The 22,846-nt window shown below is 43.0% G+C and overlaps 1 protein-coding gene across 17 annotated transcripts in view; it reads left to right on the top strand.

Annotated features, from left to right (window-relative positions):
* Positions 1–22,846, top strand: part of FHOD3 (formin homology 2 domain containing 3) — a 470,560-nt gene that overhangs the window by 295,979 nt on the left and 151,735 nt on the right. For all 17 annotated transcript variants that reach the window (XM_023241882.2, XM_023241885.2, XM_045041338.1 and 14 more), the window contains exons 8-9: positions 3,074–3,168; positions 9,458–9,601. In XM_023241882.2, coding sequence (XP_023097650.2) covers positions 3,074–3,168; positions 9,458–9,601 — 239 coding nt within the window. The remainder of the gene's footprint in view (positions 1–3,073; positions 3,169–9,457; positions 9,602–22,846) is intronic.

Genomic DNA, 22,846 nt, shown 5'->3' on the forward strand with positions numbered 1-22,846 from the left:
TGGGTTGAGAGAGTAGCCCTGTGGTTTGGCGGGAAAAGGGGACCTGCCTGGGAGTCCATGTTGAAGGCCTGTGCGTAAGCGTGAGTGTCACCATCACCCCCCAGCACCATGACGGGTACAGCTACTGACATTACATAACAGATACTGTGCTAAGTATTTTTCATATAAAATCCGTTTATTCAATAAATATTTAAGTGCCAATGATGTACTTGAAACATCGGAGGAAAAACGGGCTCTCGTGGAGCCTCTACTCACAGAGCCAGTGTCTGGGGGTGGAGCTGGAGAGAGAAGGCAATGATTAGGGAAATTACTGTCTTCTAATATGCTTCGTTAGTGCTCAGGCAAAAGGACTAAGTGCTCTATCTCAGGAATTCTCCAAGGTTGAAACGAATGCTCCTATTTAGATGCATTTCTTGAGACTCTGTTCATTCCGCTACTTTGGGGCTCAGTTTCTTTCTCTGTCCTGTGAAGGGATAAGATCATACAGTTGATGATTCGAATACAGGACAGCCCCCTACCCACACAAGCACACACACACTCTGTATGGTGCAAGCAGAGGTCGGTGGGGAGAGGGGTTGACCTGTACCATTTAGTTCCAGCAGGTGCGGCTCCTGGGGAGGCAGAAGCTGCTGGTGCTTCACATGGGCCACCTTGAGCCCTGCCAAGGCTGTTTTGTTACACCAAAATGTTTCCTCCCCTTTACCTCCTTTCTTTTACATCTTACCTATTTTCTGGTCCCCAAACAATCACAGGAGAGTTAACACTCATCTCAACAGTGCAGGAATATATGCAACTTTCCGGACTTGAAATCATTAAAAGGTAATCAGGTGTCACAGCTGAAGAGCCCATTTTCCATTAAGTTAAGCCAGTGTTTGAATGTTTCATTATAAAGGACTAAAAGGTGTGCACATGGGTATGTCTTTATGGTCTGCCTACTCCCCTCTTCCCTCTAAGCCTGCCTCTGCTTCTTGGCCTTTCCTTCCCCAGGCCCTGTTTGGCCTCTTTGGCTCCAAGGTATGCAACCAGGAAGCCTGCCCTGGGCCCCCTAGTGCCATTGGAAATGCTTAGTTTCACTGCTGGTCTTCCTTTTAACCATAGGTGGACAACCCACTAGAACCTGTGTTTTATGCTGAGGTTGGGGTCCGAGTGTGAATAATACAAGTTGCACTTGTCCTAAACACAGCAGAAGCATTTGGAGTGCTCGAACAGTACCTGGACAGTGGGACCCAAGACCTACTGACCACATTGATTGACTGTTATGAGGGCAGAAACAGTTATTTTGCTGGGCAGGTGAGGACTTCAGAATAGTTGGATAGTAAAAATCAGCAAGGAGGTATTTTAGAAGTTAATGGGCAAAAGATCGTGGTCTTGTGTTTGGAATTGGGAAAGGTTAGGGAAGCTTCCCTAGTACTGACCAACTGGACAATTTTGGCAAAAGAGCTAGGAGAGCTCTGTTCCCGAGCTAGGAGAGCCAGCAGACCTCCATATTAAGCTGTATCTGCATTTTTTTTTAAATTTTTTTCAACGTTTATTTATTTTTGGGACAGGGAGAGACAGAGCATGAACGGGGGAGGGGCAGAGAGAGAGGGAGACACAGAATCGGAAACAGGCTCTAGGTTCCGAGCCATCAGCCCAGAGCCTGACGCGGGGCTTGAACTCACAGACCGCGAGATCGTGACCTGGCTGAAGTCGGACGCTTAACCGACTGCGCCACCTAGGCGCCACTGTATCTGCATTTCTAACATCGTATAGTAGGTGCCTGTTCTTTTTTAAAAAATTCTCCTACCTCCTTCCTTCTCGTACTGTATGCATTTGCCCTCCGGTTGTTTTAAAACTGCTCCAGCTTAACCCAGTTCATGCCCTCTCAGAGATCCTCATTTACTCTTCAGACATTTTATTGAGCTCCTATTTTGGGCCAGGCACTGTGCTGACAGCAAAGAGGTGAGATAGATAACGTTGCTGACCTTGGGGAGCTTTGTTTGCAAGGCCAGGAAATCAGCTCTGACGTTACCCATCCAAGAACTAGCATTTGGAAGCCATTGCCTTTCCATTATATCAGAATTTACTTTTATCAGCAAAAATAAGCAATCTCCCTTTGAGATTTGTTTAGAGAAAGCAGGAAAGGCTTCATGTTCCCTACCACCGTGCCAAGGGTAAGGCAGTATTTCACTTCAAATGTTTATCTCGGACGTAGGAAATTGTGTCCCGTTTTGTGTTCACCTTGTGACTTGGCCTTGGCTTATCAGTCTTGAATGTGATGGGTTTTCCTGCCCTCTCCTGGAGCCAAGGACTAACCACCCCTGAGCCTTCACCTGCAGAGCCCCAGTGAAGTGCCACTTCTTGCCTCGGGCTCTCCTTGACCATCTGCACTGCAAGAGACATCCCTTGCTGAGTGACAGGCTTAGCTAAATGGTTTTGCCTCTTAAATGCTTTTAGTCTCTGTTGAGGTGTGTTCTTGAGTTTACGCCTAAGTGTTCCACTAGATTATAAAGCTCTTGAAGGCAGGCTCCAGTAGACCCTGTTCTTTGTACCCTGTTGATGCTTAAACAGTATTTGTGCCTTGACTGAACACAGGTCATATACTTCTGTTCTTAAAATGTTTGCCAGATGGACGTTTCACTGTTATTTTTTGGAGTCCACTGTTGGAGTCAATATAAGGTTCTCCCACATCCCTTTCCCTAGCGGAAGGTCAGAGCATAACATGCTGAGGGACATTCCGAGAGGATTTATTGAGAGTTTCCATGCTCAGAGAGTGAAATTCATTGGCTTAAAAAGCAGCACGTGAATGGATTTTTTTCAAATTACATATTTAACATAAAGGGAGCTTTGAAGCAAATTGATAGCCATCCTGACATGAAAGAGTGTACATTTTCAAGTGGACGAGAACGATGTGGTCTGTTATTGCCAAATGAGAAGCATGTTCAAGTCCACCCTGAGGATAGTGTTACCCTTTGAAATTTGGTGAATGAAAGACATTGTCATCATTGGGTGATGAGTCTTCGGATGAACTATGGTATGAGTTGGATAAGGAACATTGACTCGCTGTTTCTGATGATTATTGCTTTGTTCCTAGGAGTCACACCCTGGTCAAATATCATGGAAATCCTGGAGGAAAAAGATGGGGTCGACACAGAGCTGCTGGTTTATGCCATGACTTTAGTGAACAAGGTTGGTTGATGATTGTTAAGGGTTGAATTATGTCCCCTTAAAAGATATGCTGAAGTCTTAATCCCTGTGAATACCTATGAATGTGACCTTATTTGGAAAGAGAGTCTTTGCAGATGCAATCAAGGTAAGATGAGGTCGTTAGGGTGGGCCCTAATCCCATATGACTGATGTCCCTAGAAGAGGAAAAGAGAGGTATACACATAGAGGGGAGATGATGTATGCACATGCATATGAGGAAGACAGCCATGTGTAAACAGTCTGAAGTGGAGAATACATCTCTTAGCTAAGGAATGCCAAGGATGATGCAAGGAAGGATCATCCTCTAGAGCCTTCAGAGAGAGCATGGCTCTGCTGACACTTTGATAACACACTTCCAGTCTCAAACTGTGAGAGAACAAATTTCTGCTGTTTTAAGCTCCTAGTTTGTGGTATGTTGTTATAGTAGCCCCAGGGAACTAATACGATGTGAAAATCTAAAATCTGCCCCCTGAGCAAAGACCACCCCCATCATGGTGGCTGGAACCATGGCTACGGTGTTCTTCTTTGCGAGAGAAAACCCTTTCTGCCCACATACGATGTGCGTGCATGGTCTTTTCTAACAAAACCAGAGAGATGGCAGTGAGAATTTTCTGACCGCTTTTCCTATCAAGATGTCCCCTTGAAAACATTTTTCTGTAAGAGCATAAATGAGCAAGTGGTACCCTATGAAAATAGTGTACAATCCAGGAGAAATGAAGGCACTCTTGTTCCACTGTGTATTGAATTCTGACTGCTGGGAGTGGGTCTCATTCTCCTTTTATGAAAGTGACATCACCCTTATGCTCTCCTCCCTCCCAACCCATCCCTCCTGGTCACCACCTGGCAGGGTAATATCAGTCTTCAGCATCCGTCCCTAGAGGTGGTGCTGACCCCACGGTGCCCTGAGCCAGCCCACCCTCGGGACTGGTGTCCCTTCCTCCTTATAACTGAGGTGGTGCGTGTGTTGGAGGGGTGTCTCCTGCAGATTGCTGTGCCCTAGACCCCAGGAATCTCACCAACCACCCCGTGGGCCTGCCTTCACTCCTCAAGCTGCTGGGTGCAGGCCTATAGTACCAGCTATAGTGATGGATGGTTCTTCAGAGAAGAAGACTGAGAATCTCTTCATGAAATATAACTAGAGAAACATTTCCCCCGATGCTGGGAACATATAGTAGAAAGCATTATGAGAAGTAATTTCTTCTAGTTATTAAAATGTCATGCAAACTCTGAAGATTAAAACAATGTGGTCCTGGCCCTTTCCTCGGCTGCCAGATGAAACAGACCTCACTTCACAGAGCAACTTACCCTAGGGTTGAAATCACTGGGGATGGGTTAGCTTCGTTCATGACTGGGGAGGGGGTGTGCTAAATGGAAATGAACATACATGCTTTGACCAATACCGAAATGAATTCCAGACAGATTATAGAGTTGAATGCAACACATGAAACAGTAGAAAAAGGAGGAGAGGGGAAGATTAATTTGTTTCTGGTAGATGAAGATTATTTTAATAATCAAACGTGTCAAAAATATTCCAAAGAGAAGGGCTTTTAAATATTTCACTGCATTAAGTTATAAAAGGTGTTATTTATAAAATGAAAACCACAAATAAAAGCTAAGGGCGAGCAGCACATTGGGAAATGGTTTGCAAAAAAACAGGGCAGAAAATTATACTATTACCAATTTATCAAGAACCCAGTTGAAAAATGAAGGACATTAAATCTATTCAGATGAAAATAAATATATAGTAAAACAGACATTTCCTCCCAGGTCATATTGGCAGGGATTGCTTTTTAATGAAATGTCATTTTGTTGACAAGGACCCGGGAAATTCTAGTATGGTCGTGGTGGGGAATGGGCATCCTTTTCTGTAGGATAATCCTAAGAATTTTGTTTATGTTTTCAAAGAATTGGCGAGTATACCTTACCATGCAATTTTAAAGCAATTTTCTGTTCATTTATTTTTAAGATCAGGGTCATCTATTTCCTGTCCTTTTCAGTCAGTGACATTGGTTTTGGAAAATGTGGACTTCAGCAAAAATGGAATTTTCATTCTTGGCTGGTGTTTCCATTGTAATGCTACCCATCCTCTTGGCGGAGGCCACGCTCGGGTGGTTCGATGGTCCTAACAGCGGGGGCGGGTGTGGCCATGCTGCTGCCGGGCGCTGGCGAGGACCCAGCGCCTGTCACATTCTTTTTGGCATCAGATGGCATTTAACGTCCAGGAATTCCTCGCTTACTCTTTCTCTTCTGGCAGTTCTGTCTCTTCTCGTGTTAGTTCTGGCTCAGGGGAGGTCGAGGAACGTCCTATGGACAATTGCTCCAAATGTCATCCTTTCCTCAAGGTCAATAAACCACTAGAATCCACACTGGGGTTTGTTTTCTTTTGCTGAATTTTAGTCATGTTTATTGCCCCAGTGAGCAAAATCTTCTGAGATCCCAAACAAACAAAAAAAATAAATTGAAATGTTAATATGGGTCTGGAAAAAATTCAGGCTCTGAAATCTGGGAAATTACTATATTGCTTTTCTAAGTTTTCTTTTAAGCAAATAAAAGATGGACTAATAACGTGGAATTCAAAACATGAACATTTTTATGACAAAACAGGGGCACTAAAGTTTAGCCTGCGTATGGTTCTGAGACTGACGCTTGCTCTCTTTGTTAAACAGAGACGTTAGTGGGGGATTTCCAAGATCCAGGCTAATCCCCCCCCACCAATCTTGTCCATACCCCTGACCCCATGTTATCAGATTTGAACGAGTATCGCAAAGTAACCCCTTCTCATCCTGCAAGCGGAAGTTCTATAATGCCCTCTCTCCATCCAGCTGAAGTCCCCGCAGTGGGAATCCCCCACTTTGAGGGGCTCAGATATTGCCCACCTTGTTAGAACAGGAAGAGGTAGATGAGGGACAAGAGGTGTTACTGTGGGGCTGGCTTGCAGCTTTCAGGGAAGGGCTGGGATTCATGCTGAGTATTTGCCTTTATTTTTACATTCCTTTTATTGTTAATTACTGTACCGTAAACTTTGAAAGAATTTAGCCGTGTGGGTTTTAACACTTGTATCGTGATGCATAACCTTCACAGTTAGAATGTAGAACGTTTCCATCTCCCCCCAAATCTCTCTCAGGTTATCCTTTTCTAGTGATATCTTGATTCCCTCTTCCAACCCCTGACAACCATTCACTATCCCTATAGTTTTGTCCTTTCCAAAACGTCAAATAGCCTCAGAGAGGATGTAACCCTTTGAGGCTGCCTTCTCTCAGATTCATCTGTTATCGGGTGTATTAATGGTTGCTCCTTTCTGCTGCTGCGTAGTATTCTATGATACAGATACACCACAACTTATTCTCCCATTGAAGGAGATTTGGGTTTTTACAGCTTTTGGATTTCACAAGTAATGTTGTGATGAAAATCTGTGTGCACAGGGTGCCTGGGTGGCTCAGTCGGCTAAGCATCCGACTTCAGCTCAGGTCATGATCTCGCAGTTCATGAGTTCGAGCCCCGTGTTGGGCTCTGTGCTGACAGCTCAGAGCCTGGAGCCTCTTTCAGATTCTGTGTCTCCCTCTCTCTCTCTCTCTCTCTCCCCTGCTTACTCGCTTGCATGCTCTCTCTCTCTCTCTCTCAAAAATAAACATTAAAAAAAATTTGTGTGCAGGCATTTGCCACACTGGTTTTATTCTGTAAGAAAGATTTGATGCGACCAGTGAGAACCCAGGAGAGAAAAATAAAATGCCCTTTAGGACAGAACTTTCTCCTTCTGAGAGATGCCTGTGAAGATTTATGTGTCACAAGCCCTGGCAAGACAGGGTCTGAAAGGAAACAGGAAGGGGAGTCAGGAGTGTCATCTGAAAGTCAAGGCATCAAGAGACTTTTGCCTCACAGACTTTCTGAAATGGCTGCCACGTTTTCCAGGAGGAGGTAACTCAGAGGCGAGGTGTCCGGGTGGAACTGGGAGAGGACAGGCCAGGGAGGGGTGGGGCCGTGGAACAGTTTGTGGAGATATTAGAGAATCAGCTGAAAATAGGTGAATGTCCTCTTCCTCTGCAAGTAGAGAAAAGAAGCCATATTTGTTTGTGGCAAAAGGCCATCTACCCCTGCAGCCACACATGGAAGGGGTTGGTATGTGGGCTTGGCTCCAGCCCAAAATGTCACAGTGGAAGTGACAAATGACCTCTTAATACCCTCACTTCCGGACCTATTTTGAGCAAGTCGCCCTGAATCTGTTCAGTTCTATGGACCTAATTGTTTATTTAATAGTACCCCCCCCCCCCCCCCCCCCCCAGCTGGCATCATGGTTGGACTTGCTAAGGCCACAGGAATTAGGTTCAGGAATTTAACTCCCTGGGCTAAGTTCTGTAAGAACTTCAGTTGACTCTCAGGGAAAAAAGGGAAGGGAACTGAGAGGTGAGGAGGCTTCTGTCTGCCTCACCGTGGCCCCCACACTGTTGAGTAGGAAGTTGTCAATCAAACACTAAATATCACCTCACCTGGGTTCCTCAAATTGCAATTCTGGCGGTCTGCAGTCAGGGCATCTCTGATCACCAGCCCTGTCCTTGGCCTTGGGCCCCATTTCCACTTCCTCATCTTTTAACAAGTTCAAGGGTTTTCACTAAAACCTAAAAGATGGATTCTTCTGATGATAGGATTCTTTGAACGGCTGCATAGTTTTTCAATTAGCCTCAGGAGCCAGGGACAGCTCAGGATTGTGGTTGCCTGCTAAGGCAGAGGCCCCACCTCACCTGGCACCTGCAGGCGCTGGCGGGTGCCTTCACACTTGGCCGCTCGCCTGGGAGCACCTGTTTGTTATGGAGTCTGACTGGTTCACAGCCTCCTGTTCTGGGTCCTTGCTGGGGCCCCTGGTTAATTAAGCTCTTGCATCCCGGTTATTTTTCCTTCATTTCTGATCTCAACAGCACCGAGTTGTGTCCTCTTTGGTCAGCACAGAAAGGAGCAAGCCATTATTTGTGTTACGAATGGAGACATTCTTTCCAATGTTAATAGCCCCCAAATAGAAGTGTTGGAGACGTTGGTCTTAAGACAGTGTTGGTCTTTTCTTTTCCGAGAGTTCAGAATAAGTTTGAAATCTATCTGTAGGGTTCTTGGAAATGCAAAGGCAGTGGAATAGGGAGTAAAAACCTGTGTCGGAGATTCCAGGCCAGAATAATTTGTGTAGAAGCATGAGTGTGTGAGGAGAGGCTAGGCTTTTGTCCCAGGTCGGCAGGAACTTCTTGTTCCCTCAGGCAAATCCCTTTCCTCCCCAACTCTCATCTCCCTATTCCTAAGATCAGGACTTGCAGTAAATAACCTCAAGGTCCCTCCAGTTCTGAGCAGAAGCCTGCTCTGAGATCATCTTTCTTTTAAGAGACACAGAATTCAAAGAGAAGTCAGCTTCCCCCCACCTCGCCCTCTGTCGTGGGCTATCTTTTTGTCTCTTGGTTGCTGCTTTGAAATTTCTCATGTTTGCTTAAATTTCATAGACCAAGGGGAAGGTCTACCAAATTGAAAGAAAAAGGAATCATTAAATTGCTATAACTCCAGCTGTTGGTAGATTGACCGGAACAGGAGTTTCTAATCACTGAGCATGTTAGGTAACAAATTACCACAAATTTAGCAGCTTAAAACAACACAGACTTATCAGCTCACAATTTCCATGGGACCGGTTCCAGGCACCGCCTAGCTGGGTCCTCTGCTCAGAATCTCACAAGGCTGTAGTCAAGGTGTCGACCAGGACTGGAGTCTGGTCTGAGGTTCGGGATCCTCTTCCAAGCTTTTGTGGTTGTTGGCAGAGCTCATTTCCTTGCAGCTGGAGAACTCACGGTGGCTCGCTGCCTTCTTCGTGGCCAGCAGGATAATCTCTACTCGTCTCTGAGCTCCGGAAATGCCTAAACCTGCTTTTAAAAAGGCCCACCTGATTAGGTCGGGCCCACCCACCCAGGTTAATCTTCCCTTTAACTCAAAGTCAGCTGACTTGGGACCTGAAGGATACCTGGAAAATCTGTTCACTTTTGCAATATAATGTAATTTAACCCTGGAAGTGTCCTGCTTACGCTCAAGGGAAGGGGATTAGACAGTACCTGTATACCAGGGAGTGGGCTCTTGGAGTGCATTCTGCTACCACCCTAAGAGTTTTTTTTCTCAAATGATCTTGTCATCTGTCTTGCTTTGTCCCATAGAGTTATAATCCTGGCTTACTGGCTCCCCTGCAAAAAAATGCTTTGAAAGCCTTGAGACAGCCCCCTAAGACGTGTTTGTGTCCTGTTCTTTCTTCATCCAGACGCTGTCAGGATTGCCAGACCAAGACAGCTTCTACGATGTGGTGGACTGCCTGGAGGAGCTGGGCATTGCGGCCGTGTCCCAGCGGCACTTGAACAAGAAAGGGACCGACCTGGACTTGGTAGAGCAATTGAACATGTATGAGGTAACAGCACACTCCTTTTGTATGGCATTGCCTAGCTCGGACACACGCCAGAGGCTGAGATAAACATATTCTAGACCAGTGGTTATGAGTGTGGTATAGCAGCGTCCACACCACCTGGGAGCTTCACAAAATGCAGGTTCTGGGGCCCCACCCCAGACCCCCCGAATCAGAGAGTCCAAGAGGAGGTCTGGCGATCCACGTTGTGGAGGCCTCCCGGTGTCTCTGGCCTTCCTCAAATGTGAGAACCCCTGATGGAGGAGACGCATGGTCACTGGCTTACAGTTAAAGATACTACCCAGCTTTTCCCTTTCTGCTGCAATCTCTCTTGCCTCGTTATGGGGTTTAATGGTCTATTTGCTATTTAATGCCACTGTAAGGACGTAAAAATTGAATTTTTTAAGTTTTAGCATAGATTTTACTGTTCTTTATATTGTACAACAAATGCTAGTTTAAAATGCAAATATAAGAGCGTTTAACTTCCATCCAGAATCATACAATTTCCACTTTGTAGCTCCTTCCTACATGCCTATGCATTTTGTTTCTGCTGGAACAGTGTAAACGCTATATAAGACGAACTGAGCTATTTTTATTTCACTTCTTGGTGTACGTTCCTTCTATCAGCACTCCATCTTCACGTTACTGGTGAGTACAGAAGGGCTGAAAGGAAAAGGAACCGTGGGCCACCATATCTTTCCATTTTTTTCTATGTCATTTCAGTGTAAGTGGTTGGCTTGTACTGCAGAATAACCTTGGTGAGAAAGGATTTCGTAGGACCCGTGGGTTACCATCTGTCTGCATTCAAAGCCAGTTCTGGTTTGCACGGGGGGCCTCCAAGGCTCTCAGTACCTCTGCTTAGTTACAAGGTAGCACACTTACCTTGTACTCTGTTGGAGGCTCCCTGAATTCTCACATATTGTGCACCTACTGTCACTCTAGGCTCATGGGTGCAGGGAATGGCAGACATATGTATTGCATCTACTTCCCCGACTTGTGCACCTGCTCCATTGTTCCATTGGACGTCACTTCTAAAACACAAGTTTAAAGATAGAATTAGTAAGAATTTCAAGTTGGTAAAAGAGCATTAAACCACGGAGCCCCGCAGAGTGTGAGCCCGGAGCCCTCTACAGTCGCACCCATCCCACTTCCATGAAGGTGGCCTTGACTTGGGTTATACATCATGGCTTTATGGCTTTGTTGACTTGAGTTCAGATTGTTTGCTGTGGGTTAGTTTTAGGTCCCATGCCCCTTTACTAAAGTTACTTATCTGATGTAACTATTGTCTGGCCTCTAATTGAAGGTTAGAGCACACTTTGTGAGTAGCAAATTGCATTCCTCACTGTTGATCCTCACTGTTTCCTTCCATGGCCAGAAGTGGGGGGGGGCAGAATCCAGAGATCTGATTCCGTTTGGGTGTGTGACTGAACAGGAAAGCTTGTTGTTTTAGACACGTGCTTACCCATAATGTGTGAATGAGGCTATAGCTGAGGACGTTCCATCTGTGACATTTCCCTGTTTTCCCCTTGATATTCACATACCACAGAAGTAACCACTTAAAACTTTAAAGTCCAGGGGTTTTTAGCATGTTCACAAGGTTGCGTACCATCACCTCTATCATATTCCAGAATGCACTCATCAACCCAAAAATGAAACCCCATACCTGTTAGCAGACACTTTCCGTTATTCCCTGCCCCCCCAAACTTCCTGCCCCCAAGCCACTCATCTACTCTCTGTATGGATTTGCCTTTTCTAGACTTTTCCTACAAATGGGACTGCACAACATGTGACTTTTGTGACTAGCTTTCACTTAACATATTTTCAGGGTTTATCCATATTTTGGTATGTGTCTGTACTTTGTTCCTTTTTGTGCTAATATTCCGTTGCTTGGATAACACCATATTTTATTTCCCTGTTCATCACTTGATGGACATTGGGGTTATTTCCATCAGTTTGGCTAATACAAATAATGCTGCTGTGAACGTGCGTGTACAACTTTCTGTGTGGACATATACTTTCAATTCCCTCAGGTATATGTCTAGGTAAAATTGCCGGTCATATGGTAACTTGACGTTTAGCTGTTTGAGGAGCTGCCAGACTATTTTCCAAGGAGGCTGCACCATTTTACTTTCCTACCGACAGTGTAATGAGGCTTCCCATTTCTCTTCATCCTCCTCAATGCTCGTTATTGTCTTTTTAAAAAAAATTATAGCCTTTTCAGTGGAGTGTGAAGTGGTACACATTTTGGTCATGATTTGCATTTCCCCAATGATTAATGACATTGAGCATCTTTCCATGTGCCTACTGGCCATTTTTATATTTTCTGTGGAGAAATGTCTATTCAGATCTTTTGCTCATTTTTAAAGTTTGTCTTGTTTATTTATTTAGAGAAAGAGAGAGAGAGAGGGCTCATGAGAGCAGGGGAGGGGCAGAGGGAGAGAGAGAGAGAATCTTAAGCAGGCTCCCTGCCCATCTCGGAGCCCAACCTGGGGCTCGATGTCATGACCCTGAGGTCATGAGCTGAGCCAAAATCAAGAGTCACTTAACCAACTGAGCCACCCTGCTGCCCCCATCCTTTGGATGTTTTTAAATTGGGTGGTTTTGTTACTCATGGGTTGTAGGAGTTCTTTATATATTCTGAATATTCTTTATATAATCTATTTGTCAAATAGAAGTTTTCATACATTTTCCCCATTATATGGGTTACACCCCGTATAATGTTGTTCCACTTCTGACCTGTCAAGCTGCCTCCCCGTCTCCCTCTTCTCTTTCATACCAACCTTTTCAGAAATTGTTCTGTATTCACCGTCTTCCTTTTGTCAAATTGCATTTGCTTACTACTTTTAGCGTCGAGTTCATATCGTTCACGAACTTAGCATATACCTGTTATTCAAAGAACAATGAAACAAGCACCCCTTGTGATGGTTAATTTTCTGTGTCAACTTGACTGGGCCACAAGGTGTTCAGATATTTGGTCCAATACTATTCTGTGTGTGTCTGTGAGGGGGTTTCTGGATGAGATTAACACTTGAGTTGGTAGATGAAGTAAAGAAGATTGCCCTTGCCAGTGTGGGCAGACCTCAGCCTATCTGTTGAACAAATTCTCTCTGCCTGATGCTCAGGAGCTGGGACATAGGTGACCACTACCTTTGAACTCCATCTGAAACTAACACCGTTGGTTCTCAGGCCTTTGGACTGCCAATCTTGGGTCTTCTCAAACTCCACAATCATGCAAGGCAATTCTTTATAGTCAGTCTCCATGAATATCCTATTTATTCTATGGACAATCCTGACTGATACACTCATGTATTTAAGAACTAAAACATTACCAGTAACTTGGAAGTATCCTTTGTAGCCCTCCCTGGTGTCACCCCACCAACCCCAGCACTATTCTTTTGTTTTCTTTATACTTTTACCTGAAAAGCTCTTATCCTGTGTTAAATGATTGAACTAACTCAAAGAGTCAGATTATTAAATCAGAGCTGACAGATATCTAGCTGTACTAATCTAGCTATGCTAATAATTTCAAGAGTACAGACTATAGAGGTGCAGAGGAAACAGGGAGGGGTCTGGGTCTTCCCTGGACTCCCAGGTCTTTTCCTCATGCGTCAGACATATGCTCTCTGACCCAGAAAATAGGTGAGGTCTCCAAGTGAGGATCACAGGTCCCCTCCCTGCCCCCGCTGCCCAGTGAGTAGTATTCGGTTATGAGACCTCTCTACTACATAGCGTAGAGAATCATGGCTCGTGAGCCCATACATTCTGCACCATAGGTAGTCCTTAGGTGAGCCTTAACCAGTCCCATCCTGGTAAGAACAATTCCAGAAACAAGAGCTCTCATTTTAGCAAATAGCATTAGGCTGTTTATTAGGTAGTCTGGTTATTAGCATACTTACAAAAGATTAGAAGGAGTCACTTGCCTTCTTTCTTTCCCCAGACTCATTGCTTTATAGAAGGAGTGAAGAGGTCTTAGTCCAGCTGTTTTAGTTCCTTTCTCCCAGTCTGTATCCCTAAACAGCGTACTGTTCCCAAATTTTTTATAAAGGGAAACCTATCGTTTGTATCCTTCTACAATTTCTCATCGGTTTATTGTTTTTGAAACTTACCCATGTTGTTGTGTGGATTTCTCGTGTATTCATTTTCACTGCTGGTGACTGTAGGACAGTTTACTTATTTGCTGTTCTCTCATTGGGTGTTGGTTGGTTTGAACTTTTGTTGCCACGACAAACCACGTGACCTCGAGTATTCTTGTACTTTTCTTTTCCTGTGGGTATGTGATCCTTTTTATGTTTAATTATCACTTTTATTCTTGATTTATAAAAATATTTAGAAATTTGTATTCTTTCTCTCTGCCCTTGTCTCTGGTCTTTGATGATTTGATAGAATTCCCTTGGGAAATTTGGGAAATTCAGGAAATTCTATCCAATGTGTGGGCCTGTGCGAGGAAGAGGAGTATGTGTGCGTGCGCATGTGCATACATGCATTGTTGGGGGGAAGAAAAAAAGTCTTTGGTAACTGTTTTTTTCTATGGTGATTGGTCTACTTAAACTCCTTATATTTAGTGGGATCAATTTTGCTAAATTATATTTTATGAGGAAATTATTCATTTCTTCTGGAATTTTAAATGGACCAGCAAAGAGATAGATAAATCTCTTATGAGTGATTTTAACTTCCTCTGTTCCGATAGGTATTTCCCTTTGTTATTGAATAATTTTTGTTTGTAATTATAGATTAACTAGTAGATTGTCTATTTTGTTGGGCTTTTTTTCCAAATAATTTTGATTTATGTATGATTTGCACTGCTTTTCTTTCTTTAAATTTTTTGAGAAGGGGAGGGCCAGAGAGAGGGAGACACAGAACCCGAAGCAGGCTCCAGGCTCTGAGCTGTCAGCACAGAGGCCACACGGGGCTCGAGCTCATGAACTGTGAGATCACGACCTGAGCTGAAGTCGGACGCTCAACCAACTGAGCCACCCAGGCACCCCATGCACTACTTTTCTGTTTGTAACTCAATATTTGTTTTTAAAATTGAGGTATAGTTGTCATCCAACATCCTATTAGTTTCAGGTGTACATCATAGTGATTCATTAGTTTTGTATGTTAGGAAATAGCCACAGTAAGTCTAGTTACCTGTACCATACAAAGTTATTACAGTATTATTGACTGTATTCCCTAGGCTGTACATTACATCCCCATGACTTACTTATTTTATAACTGGAAGTGTGTACCTCTTAATCCCCTTCTTCTATTTCCCCTGACTTTGGACCTCCTCCCTAATCTGGTAACCAACAGCTGGTTTCTGGTGTCTATGAGTCTGTTTTTTGGGTTTGTTTTGTTTTTCACATTCCACATATAAGTGAAATAGTAGGGTATCTGTCTTTCTCCGTCTCATTTCACTTAGCATTATACCCTCTTTGTCCATCCATGTTGCTGCAAATGACAAAGTTGTATTCTGTTTTACGGCTGAGTAATATTCCATTGTATATGTGTACCACATCTTCTTTATCCACTCATCTATCAGTGGCCACTCAGGTTGCTTCCATATCTTGGCTATAAAGAAAACTGACAGTAAACATAGGGGTGCATTTATCACTTTGAATTGGTGGTTTCATTTTCTTTGGAGAAATACCCAGAAGTGGATTGCTGATCATATGATAGTTCTTTTTTTCAATTTTTGAGGAATCTCTTTACTGTTTTCCAGACGGCACCAATTTATGTTCCCTCCAACAGTGCACAAAGTTTCCCCTTTTCCCACATCCTCACTAACATGTGTTATTTCTTGCCTTCTTGATAACAGCCAATCCTGATCAGCGTAAGGAGATATCTCACTGTGGTTTTGATTTGTGTTTCCCTGATGATTTGCGATGTTGAGGATTTTTCATGTGTGTGTTGGCTATCTGGATGTTTTCTTTGGGAGAATGTCTGTTTAAGTCCTCTGCTCACTTTTTAATTGGGTTGTTTGAGAAGCTGTGGAGGTTCTTTATGTATTTTGGATATTAACCCCTTATTGGATGTATGATTTGCAAGGATCTTCTCCCAATCGGTAGGTTGCCTTTTTTGTTTTGTCGATGGCTCCCTTTTCTCTACAAAAGATTTTTAGTTGGATGTGGTCCCACTCGTTTATTTTTGCTTTTGTTAACCTTGCCTGAGGAGACTGGTCCAAAAAAATATTGCTGGGGTTGATGTCAAAGAGCTTATTGCCTGTTTTCTTCTAGGAATTTTGTGGTTTCCGGTCTTACATTCAAGTCTTTACTTCATTTTGAGTTTCTTTTTGTATATGGTCTAAGATAGTGGTACAGTTTCATTCTTTTGCATGTAGCTGTCCCGTTTTCCCATCACCATTTATTGAGAAGACTGTCTTTTGTCCATTGTATGTTCTTACCTGCTTTGTCAGTGACTTATTGACCGCATAAGCATGGGTTTATGTCTATTCTATTCTGTTGATCTATGTATCTGTTTTTGTGCCCGTACCATGCTGTTGTTGTTACTGTAGCTTTGTAGTATAGTTTGAAATCAGGAAGCATGATACCTCTAGCTTTGTTTGTCTTTCTCAAGATTGCTTTGGCTATTTGGGCTCTTCTTTGGTTCTATGCAAATTTTAGGATTCTTTTTTTCTAAGTCTGTGAAAATGCCATTGGTATTTTGATGGAGACTGCATTGAATCTGTAGCTCACTTTGGGTACTGTGGACATTTTAACAGTGTTCTTCCACTCCATCAGCCTGGTATATCTTTCCATTTATTTGTGTCATCTTCAATTTCTTTCATCAGTGTTTTATAGTTTTTAGAACATAGGTCTTTCACCTCATTGGTTAAATTTAATCCTAGGTGTTTGTTAATGCAATGGTAAATGGCATTGTTTTCTAGTTTTTCTTTCTGGGAGCTCATTATTAGTATATAGAAACACAACTGATTTCCGTATGCTAATTTTGCATCCTGCAACTTTACTGAATTCACTTATTCTGATCATTTTTTTTAATAGCATCTGTAGGCCTTTATATAGTATCACGTCATCTGTGAATGAATTCTTCCTTCCCAATTTGGATGCCTGTTGTTTCTTTTACTTGCCTAATTGCTGTGGCTAGGACTTTCAATACTACATTGATTAAAAGTGATGAGAGTGGGCATCCTTATCTGTTCCTGATCTTAGAGGAAAAGCTTTCAGCTTCTCACTATTGAGTATGATGGGGTTTTCTTATATGGCCTTTATTATATTGAGGTATTTCCTTCTGTTTTTTTCTTTTTGAAGTATTTCCTTCTATACTCACTTTTTTTTGAAAGTTTTCATCATAAATGGATGTTGAATTTTGTCAGATGTTTTACTGCACCTGTTGAGATGGTGATATGATTTTTATCCTTTGTTAATATGGTATATCATGTTGATTGATTTATGGATGTTGAACTATCCTTGAGTCCCTAGAATAAATCCCACTTGATGATGGTATATGATCCTTTTAATGCATTACTGAATTTTGGTTTGCTAATATCTTATTGAGGATTTTTACAACAATGTTCATTGGGGATGTTAGCCTGTAATGTGTGTGTGTGTGGGGGGGGGGGGGTGTCTTTATCTGGTTTTGGTAACAGGATAATCCTGGCCTTGTAAAATGAGTTTGGAAGTGTTACTTCGTCTTTTTTATCTTTATAACTTTCTTCGTTAACTTTCTTTCAGTTTACTTTGTTGGTATTTTTTTCTAGTTTTTTTGAGTTGGTTATTTAATTCATTTCTTTACTTTTGTAAACCATCCTTGTGCTCCTGGTCTATAACCCACTTGGTCATGATGTATCCTTTTTTAAAATGCGCTGTGGAAATTGTTTGTTACTAACTTATTTCGGATGTATACACAAGTATTCTTAAGCATAAGATTGGCTTCCCCTCATCTTCCCTCTATCTCTTCTCTTCCTCTCTTTTTCTGTATGCCGTCTTTATCAGTTTGGATATCACTGTTTGGCTAGCATTTTGAAAGGATGATGCTAATGTTCATGAGACTACTCCTATGTGTTGTTTCTGTATTTCTGGCTGTGTGTACAGACGGCTCCAGAATATCTCTCTAATCATTCCTCCTCAGGGTCCTCCCCTGAATCTTTCTTCTCTGACCTTCTTTTCAGTGTTGGGCTTCCCTTATCAGGCCTCCACTCTCAGTCTATGTGGCCTGTTCTTATTTACCTAATGAGTTCCACAGCTTTTGAGCTTTTGTGGCTGATATTTGACCTTGAGCTTTTTCCAAGGCCCCTGGCTCCCTGCCCCTCTGCCTGCTTCTCTTCTTGTGTTACATTCATTCATGGAAGCCTATTATATGTCACATACTTTGCTGGGGCTAAAAATACAGAGAGAAGTCCCTGCCCAAGGAACTTTAAATCTATGGTATAAGACAAGCAAGTAGCTGATTGCCCCCAGCAGCTCAGTATAGTGGTGCCGAGGGATACGGACGCTGCCAGGGAAGTTCTGTGTTGGGCATGGCTACTTGGGAGCGGCACATGACATGTAAGCACTTCACTTCTCCACCTCGACAAGCAGTGGAGTCTCCCATGTTACAAACCTGGAGCTATCTTGGACTCCTTTTTCTTTTCCTCTGCCCCCCACTTAGAAATCTGATTTCTGAAAACCTCACTTTATTTCACAGCTCTGGCCCCATTGTTTCTTACCTGGATTATTGTAATATCTTCTCATTCATTTGGTCCTCTGTGAATTTGTTTATTCAGCACAACTTTATTGAGCTCTGCTATGTTCCGGGCACTTATTCTAGGCCCCAGGACATAGCAGTGAACTAGACAGACAAGGCCATTGCCCTCAGGGAGCGCACACTCTGATGGGATGCAGACAGTAACCAATTACATGAGCAAGCAGAGAATATGAGCCTCCAAACATGTCTATGAAGAGAGACAGGATGAGGTAGAGGTGAGAAAGTGAGGCAAGAGTAGGGAAGACCCTTCTGAGAAGCTGGCCTAAAGACAGTGATGGAGGGCAAAGCCGTGGAGGAGCTCTGGCTTGGCAGGTGTGAAGGGTTGAAAAGAGGTTGGTGTGACTGGAGGGGTAGGGGCTGGGAGAGCAACATGAGCTGAGCCACGAGAGGCTGGCATCCTGCAGGGGCTGCCTCCCCTGGGGGCTTCTCTACTTTCTCTCCCTTCCTAACTCCCAGCAACTGAAAAAAAGGATCCCTCTGAAAGTCAGATCTGACTATTAGGCCATTTCTCTGTTTACGAGAACAAATGTGAGCAAGCAAATGAGTGAATGAATAAATGAAAAACCTTTTCTGTGGCCAACAGGATGCAGCCCACACAGCTTGAGTCGATACAGGGGTCTACTACATAGTGTGTGGCCTTTATGCCCCTGTGGCCTTGTCTCTGGCCGCTCCTATGATGTCTCTGAAGTTTCAGCCATACTCAACTTCTTCTGGCTCTTGAACATGAAAGACAGGTCTTTGCACCAGTGCTGTGGGGTGGGATGGGTGGGCTTTCCTTTATTCTCTTTTCTTTGCCTAGAGTGTTCTTCCTTCCTGTTCTCATAGTTGGCAAATTCCTACTCCTATAGGAGTCACCTTAGTCGTCCCCTTGTCCACCAGGCCTTCATGGCAAGATCAAAAGAGTTCCTACACTTGTCCCTTCCTCTTTGTTCACAACTTACGAAAGGGAACTCGCTATGACTATACCTCGGACTGAGCAGTCCTCAGGACATACTTGCCTGTCAGTCTGCCTCTGAGTTGCTACTCTGAGTCATGTCTCATTTCCCTCTTTGGCCCCAGGGTTTATCGGTATGCCTGCTCAGAGTAGAAGTTCAGTAAGGGCTTGAATGAAGGTCTCTCTTAAATATCACTTGTTTTATGACTGTATTTGCCAGATGCTGGGTTGAAGGAAAGACATGATTTAATCAGAGTGCAGCTACCTTAAAGGAGAGATGTCCTGAGTAATAACTCAAGGTGACAACTCAGTGCTTGAGATAGCAGACAGAGTCACAGGGTTATTCCTTTCTGAAAGTTAATGTTTTGAACAATATTTACTGTTACAGGACAACCAAGTTCATTATATTCAGGAGCAGCAAAGAGACCTATAAGCAGAGCCAGTCTTTTCCTCACAAAAGCTATGAATGTTTTCAAGTAATTGAGAGAACTTGGTTGGGCTTCTAGAATTCTTCTTAACAGTGGAGGATGTCTGGTGACCACATGTCCTGGACTTTCTGGGGACAGGCCCAATTCCATGTAATTTAATTCCATTTCAGAAAGGTGATTTAATCCCTGCTTAATTAAATTCATTTTAATTTTTATAGCTTTATATGAGTTTTCAAATATATAAATTCACAAATCAAGATATAAAATCTTCTGTCAGATTATATGTTCTAACTTTTGACTCTGAAAATGCAGTCCTAGTAATGGAAAAGTATATTAAGGCTGAGGGCTTTGGGGATGAGAGTGTGATATTGTGATTTACTATAAGAAATATGTATCTGGTCATTATTCTCGTTTCTGGCTCACAGCTCCCAAAACCCTGGAAATTGCCTAAGTGTTGAGGGTGATAAAGGTATCTTTTGTTATGTTGGTGAGCTGACTTTTGGAAAGCACTTCTGGATGGGGGCAGGCTGAATCAGCCAGTGGCCAGTGACTTAGTCAATCATGACTCCACCATTAAGCCACCATAAAAACCCAAGAGGACAGATTTTTGATCCCTTTTGGAGAGCTTCCACTCTTGGGGAAGTAGAACGCTCCCAAATACCACCAAGTTCCATGAAGACAGAAGCTCCTTTGTTTGAGAACTTGTATTATGTATCTGTGAGTCTGGCTATTGACTCATTGAGAGAGAGCGCATGTGCACATGTGAGCAGGGAAGGGGCAGAGAGATGGTCTAAGATGGCCTCATTCACTTGCTTCGGCATTTGGTGCTGGCTCTTGGCTAGGCTGTGTGTCTTCAGCAGGCTAGCCTGCACTTCTTTACATGGTAGCAGCATTTCAGAAGGGCAAGTCCCCATGTGCAAACACTTCTCAGGCCTTGTTTGTATCATGTTGGCTGATACCCCATTGACCAAAGCAAGTCCCATAGAAAATGGACTCAGTGTAGGAGGGGGCTACACCAGAGTGAGGAGACAGGGAGGTGTGGTTCTCTGGGAGCCCAGCACCGTGACAATATTCTACAAGCTGTCATTAGCGTAGTTCCTTCTTGAAATGCTACTGGCATTGGTATCACTTCACCTAAAAGCTGAACCAGGATGTGTAGGTATGGATGTATATGTGTAGGATTACAAAGAAGGTGTGAGATAGCAATATGGAACAAGATTGTGTCTATTATGTAACAATGGTTGCCTGTCATGATGTGAGTAGTAATATAATATAAACTCAAAGAAGTAGTTTTTAAAAATTTTTCTTAGTGTTTGTTTATTTTTGAGAGAGAGACAGCATGAGCAGGGGAGGGGCAGAGAGAGAGGGAGACACAGAATCCAAAGCAGGCTTTAGGCTCTGAGTTGTCAGCATAGAGCCCGGTGCAGGGCTTGAACTCATGAACCATGAGATCATGACTGGAGTCAAAGTCAGACGTTTAAGCAATTGAGCCATCCAGGTGCCCCAGAAATGTAATAGCTTTTGACCTCTATCAAGAGTGTTCACGTTAGTGGATATTTGATGATACTAAGAAATTATTTTAAGTGGAAGGAATCTACTCCTGACATCATTGTTGCACTATAGGCTAACTAATTTGGATGTGAATTTAAAAAAATGAAAAATAAAACAAGTTAATAAACAAAATTATTTTAAGTGGAACGGTAATATGGTGGTTATGGGTTTTAAAAATCCTTATCTTTTAGGGATATATACTAAAATTTTTACAGATGAAATGATGTGATCTGGGATTTACCTCAAAGTCTGGGGTTGGGGCAGGGAGTGGGGCGTAAGTAACACAAGGTTGGACAGGGTTGATACTTGTTGAACGGTCATGGGTAATAAACACATCACAGTCTTTGTACTCTCTTTGTACACTGTATGTATGTTTGAAAATGTCCCTAATAAAAACTTAAAGAGTATTCAGATCATTCGCAGTCGTTGAGACGACTGATGGAAGTTGTCACAGATGCCAACCTAAGTTGCTTCTAATTGCTTTCCTAGTAAAGTAGGGTAGACTATGTAAGCAGTCAGTGCTGGATTTGGAGACTGCTCCTCATGTGGGTTTTACTTTATGAGTAGTGTTCTACATTTAATTAAAAGAATTACAGGGCATTTGGGTGGCTCAGTCAGTGAAGTGTCTGACTGGGGCTCATGTCATGATCTCACGGTTAGTGAGTTCGAGCCTCACATTGGCCTCTCTGTTGTCAGCACAGAGCCTGCTTGGGAACCTCTGTCCCCCTCTCTGTCTATCCCTCCCCCCACTCCTGCTCATGCTTGCTTGCGCTCTCTCTTTAATGTTTAATAAATAAACATTAAAAAAAAAAAAAAAGAAATAGCACTTGCTGAGGGGCCCAGCAAGTGAAACACTGCATTATTAGGGAGAGACTAGATAGAGATTCTTTGGGACATTATTGATCTCATCTCATGTTTGGTGGGGACACTCCTTGCACATGTAGTTACTCAGATCTGACACCACAGATTCAGAGTGGTGGTAAGTGCTGTTCTCTCCAGATCTTTGCTAGTTCTGCATGTTCTTGACTCTAATTTGTTGTGTTCCCTAGAATCTAAGGACCTGGGCACTGCCGCTGTAGCCCTGCGTGTGAAAGTAAAGCCTTTCTTCCTGTCTTCGGGAGATACTGGTGATTCTACAATTCTTGTTATAAAAACAAAATCATGAGTGAACATCAGCCCCAAATTTCAAGTTCCCTTGTTGCTCACTGTGAAGCACGAGGTTGTCATTGAATCTACTCAGATCCAGTGCCCCATTTACCCCTTCTGCGCACCCCTCTCGTTTTTTTTGTTTAAGAGATGAGTGTTTTGCTGAGGATCTGAACTTTAGAAAGCCCCCATTAAAATTTATCTTATGGGGTTGCTTTGATAATTTTTCCAGGTTTTTCTTTCCATTTAAATGTTTTGATTGTCTCCATCTTCTCTGACAAAAGGCAGTTAAAGTGGATTTCACTTTGTGCACACAGAGTGTGCCTCTTGGGAAGGAACACTATTTGATCCCTGAATCTCTGAGGTTAGACAAGGAATTAGAAATATCTGAACTTTACTTTAGCCCCTAATCTTATCATTCCAAATGTGTGCTTAATAAGAAGCAGAATCAATACTTCGGGTCAGAATAAGTTCAAATGGTCTAGAATTTTTACGTCTAAAACTGAAGGA

Source organism: Felis catus, chromosome D3 (genome assembly GCF_018350175.1).
Source record: "Felis catus isolate Fca126 chromosome D3, F.catus_Fca126_mat1.0, whole genome shotgun sequence".
In the NCBI taxonomy this organism is placed as follows: domain Eukaryota; kingdom Metazoa; phylum Chordata; class Mammalia; order Carnivora; family Felidae; genus Felis; species Felis catus.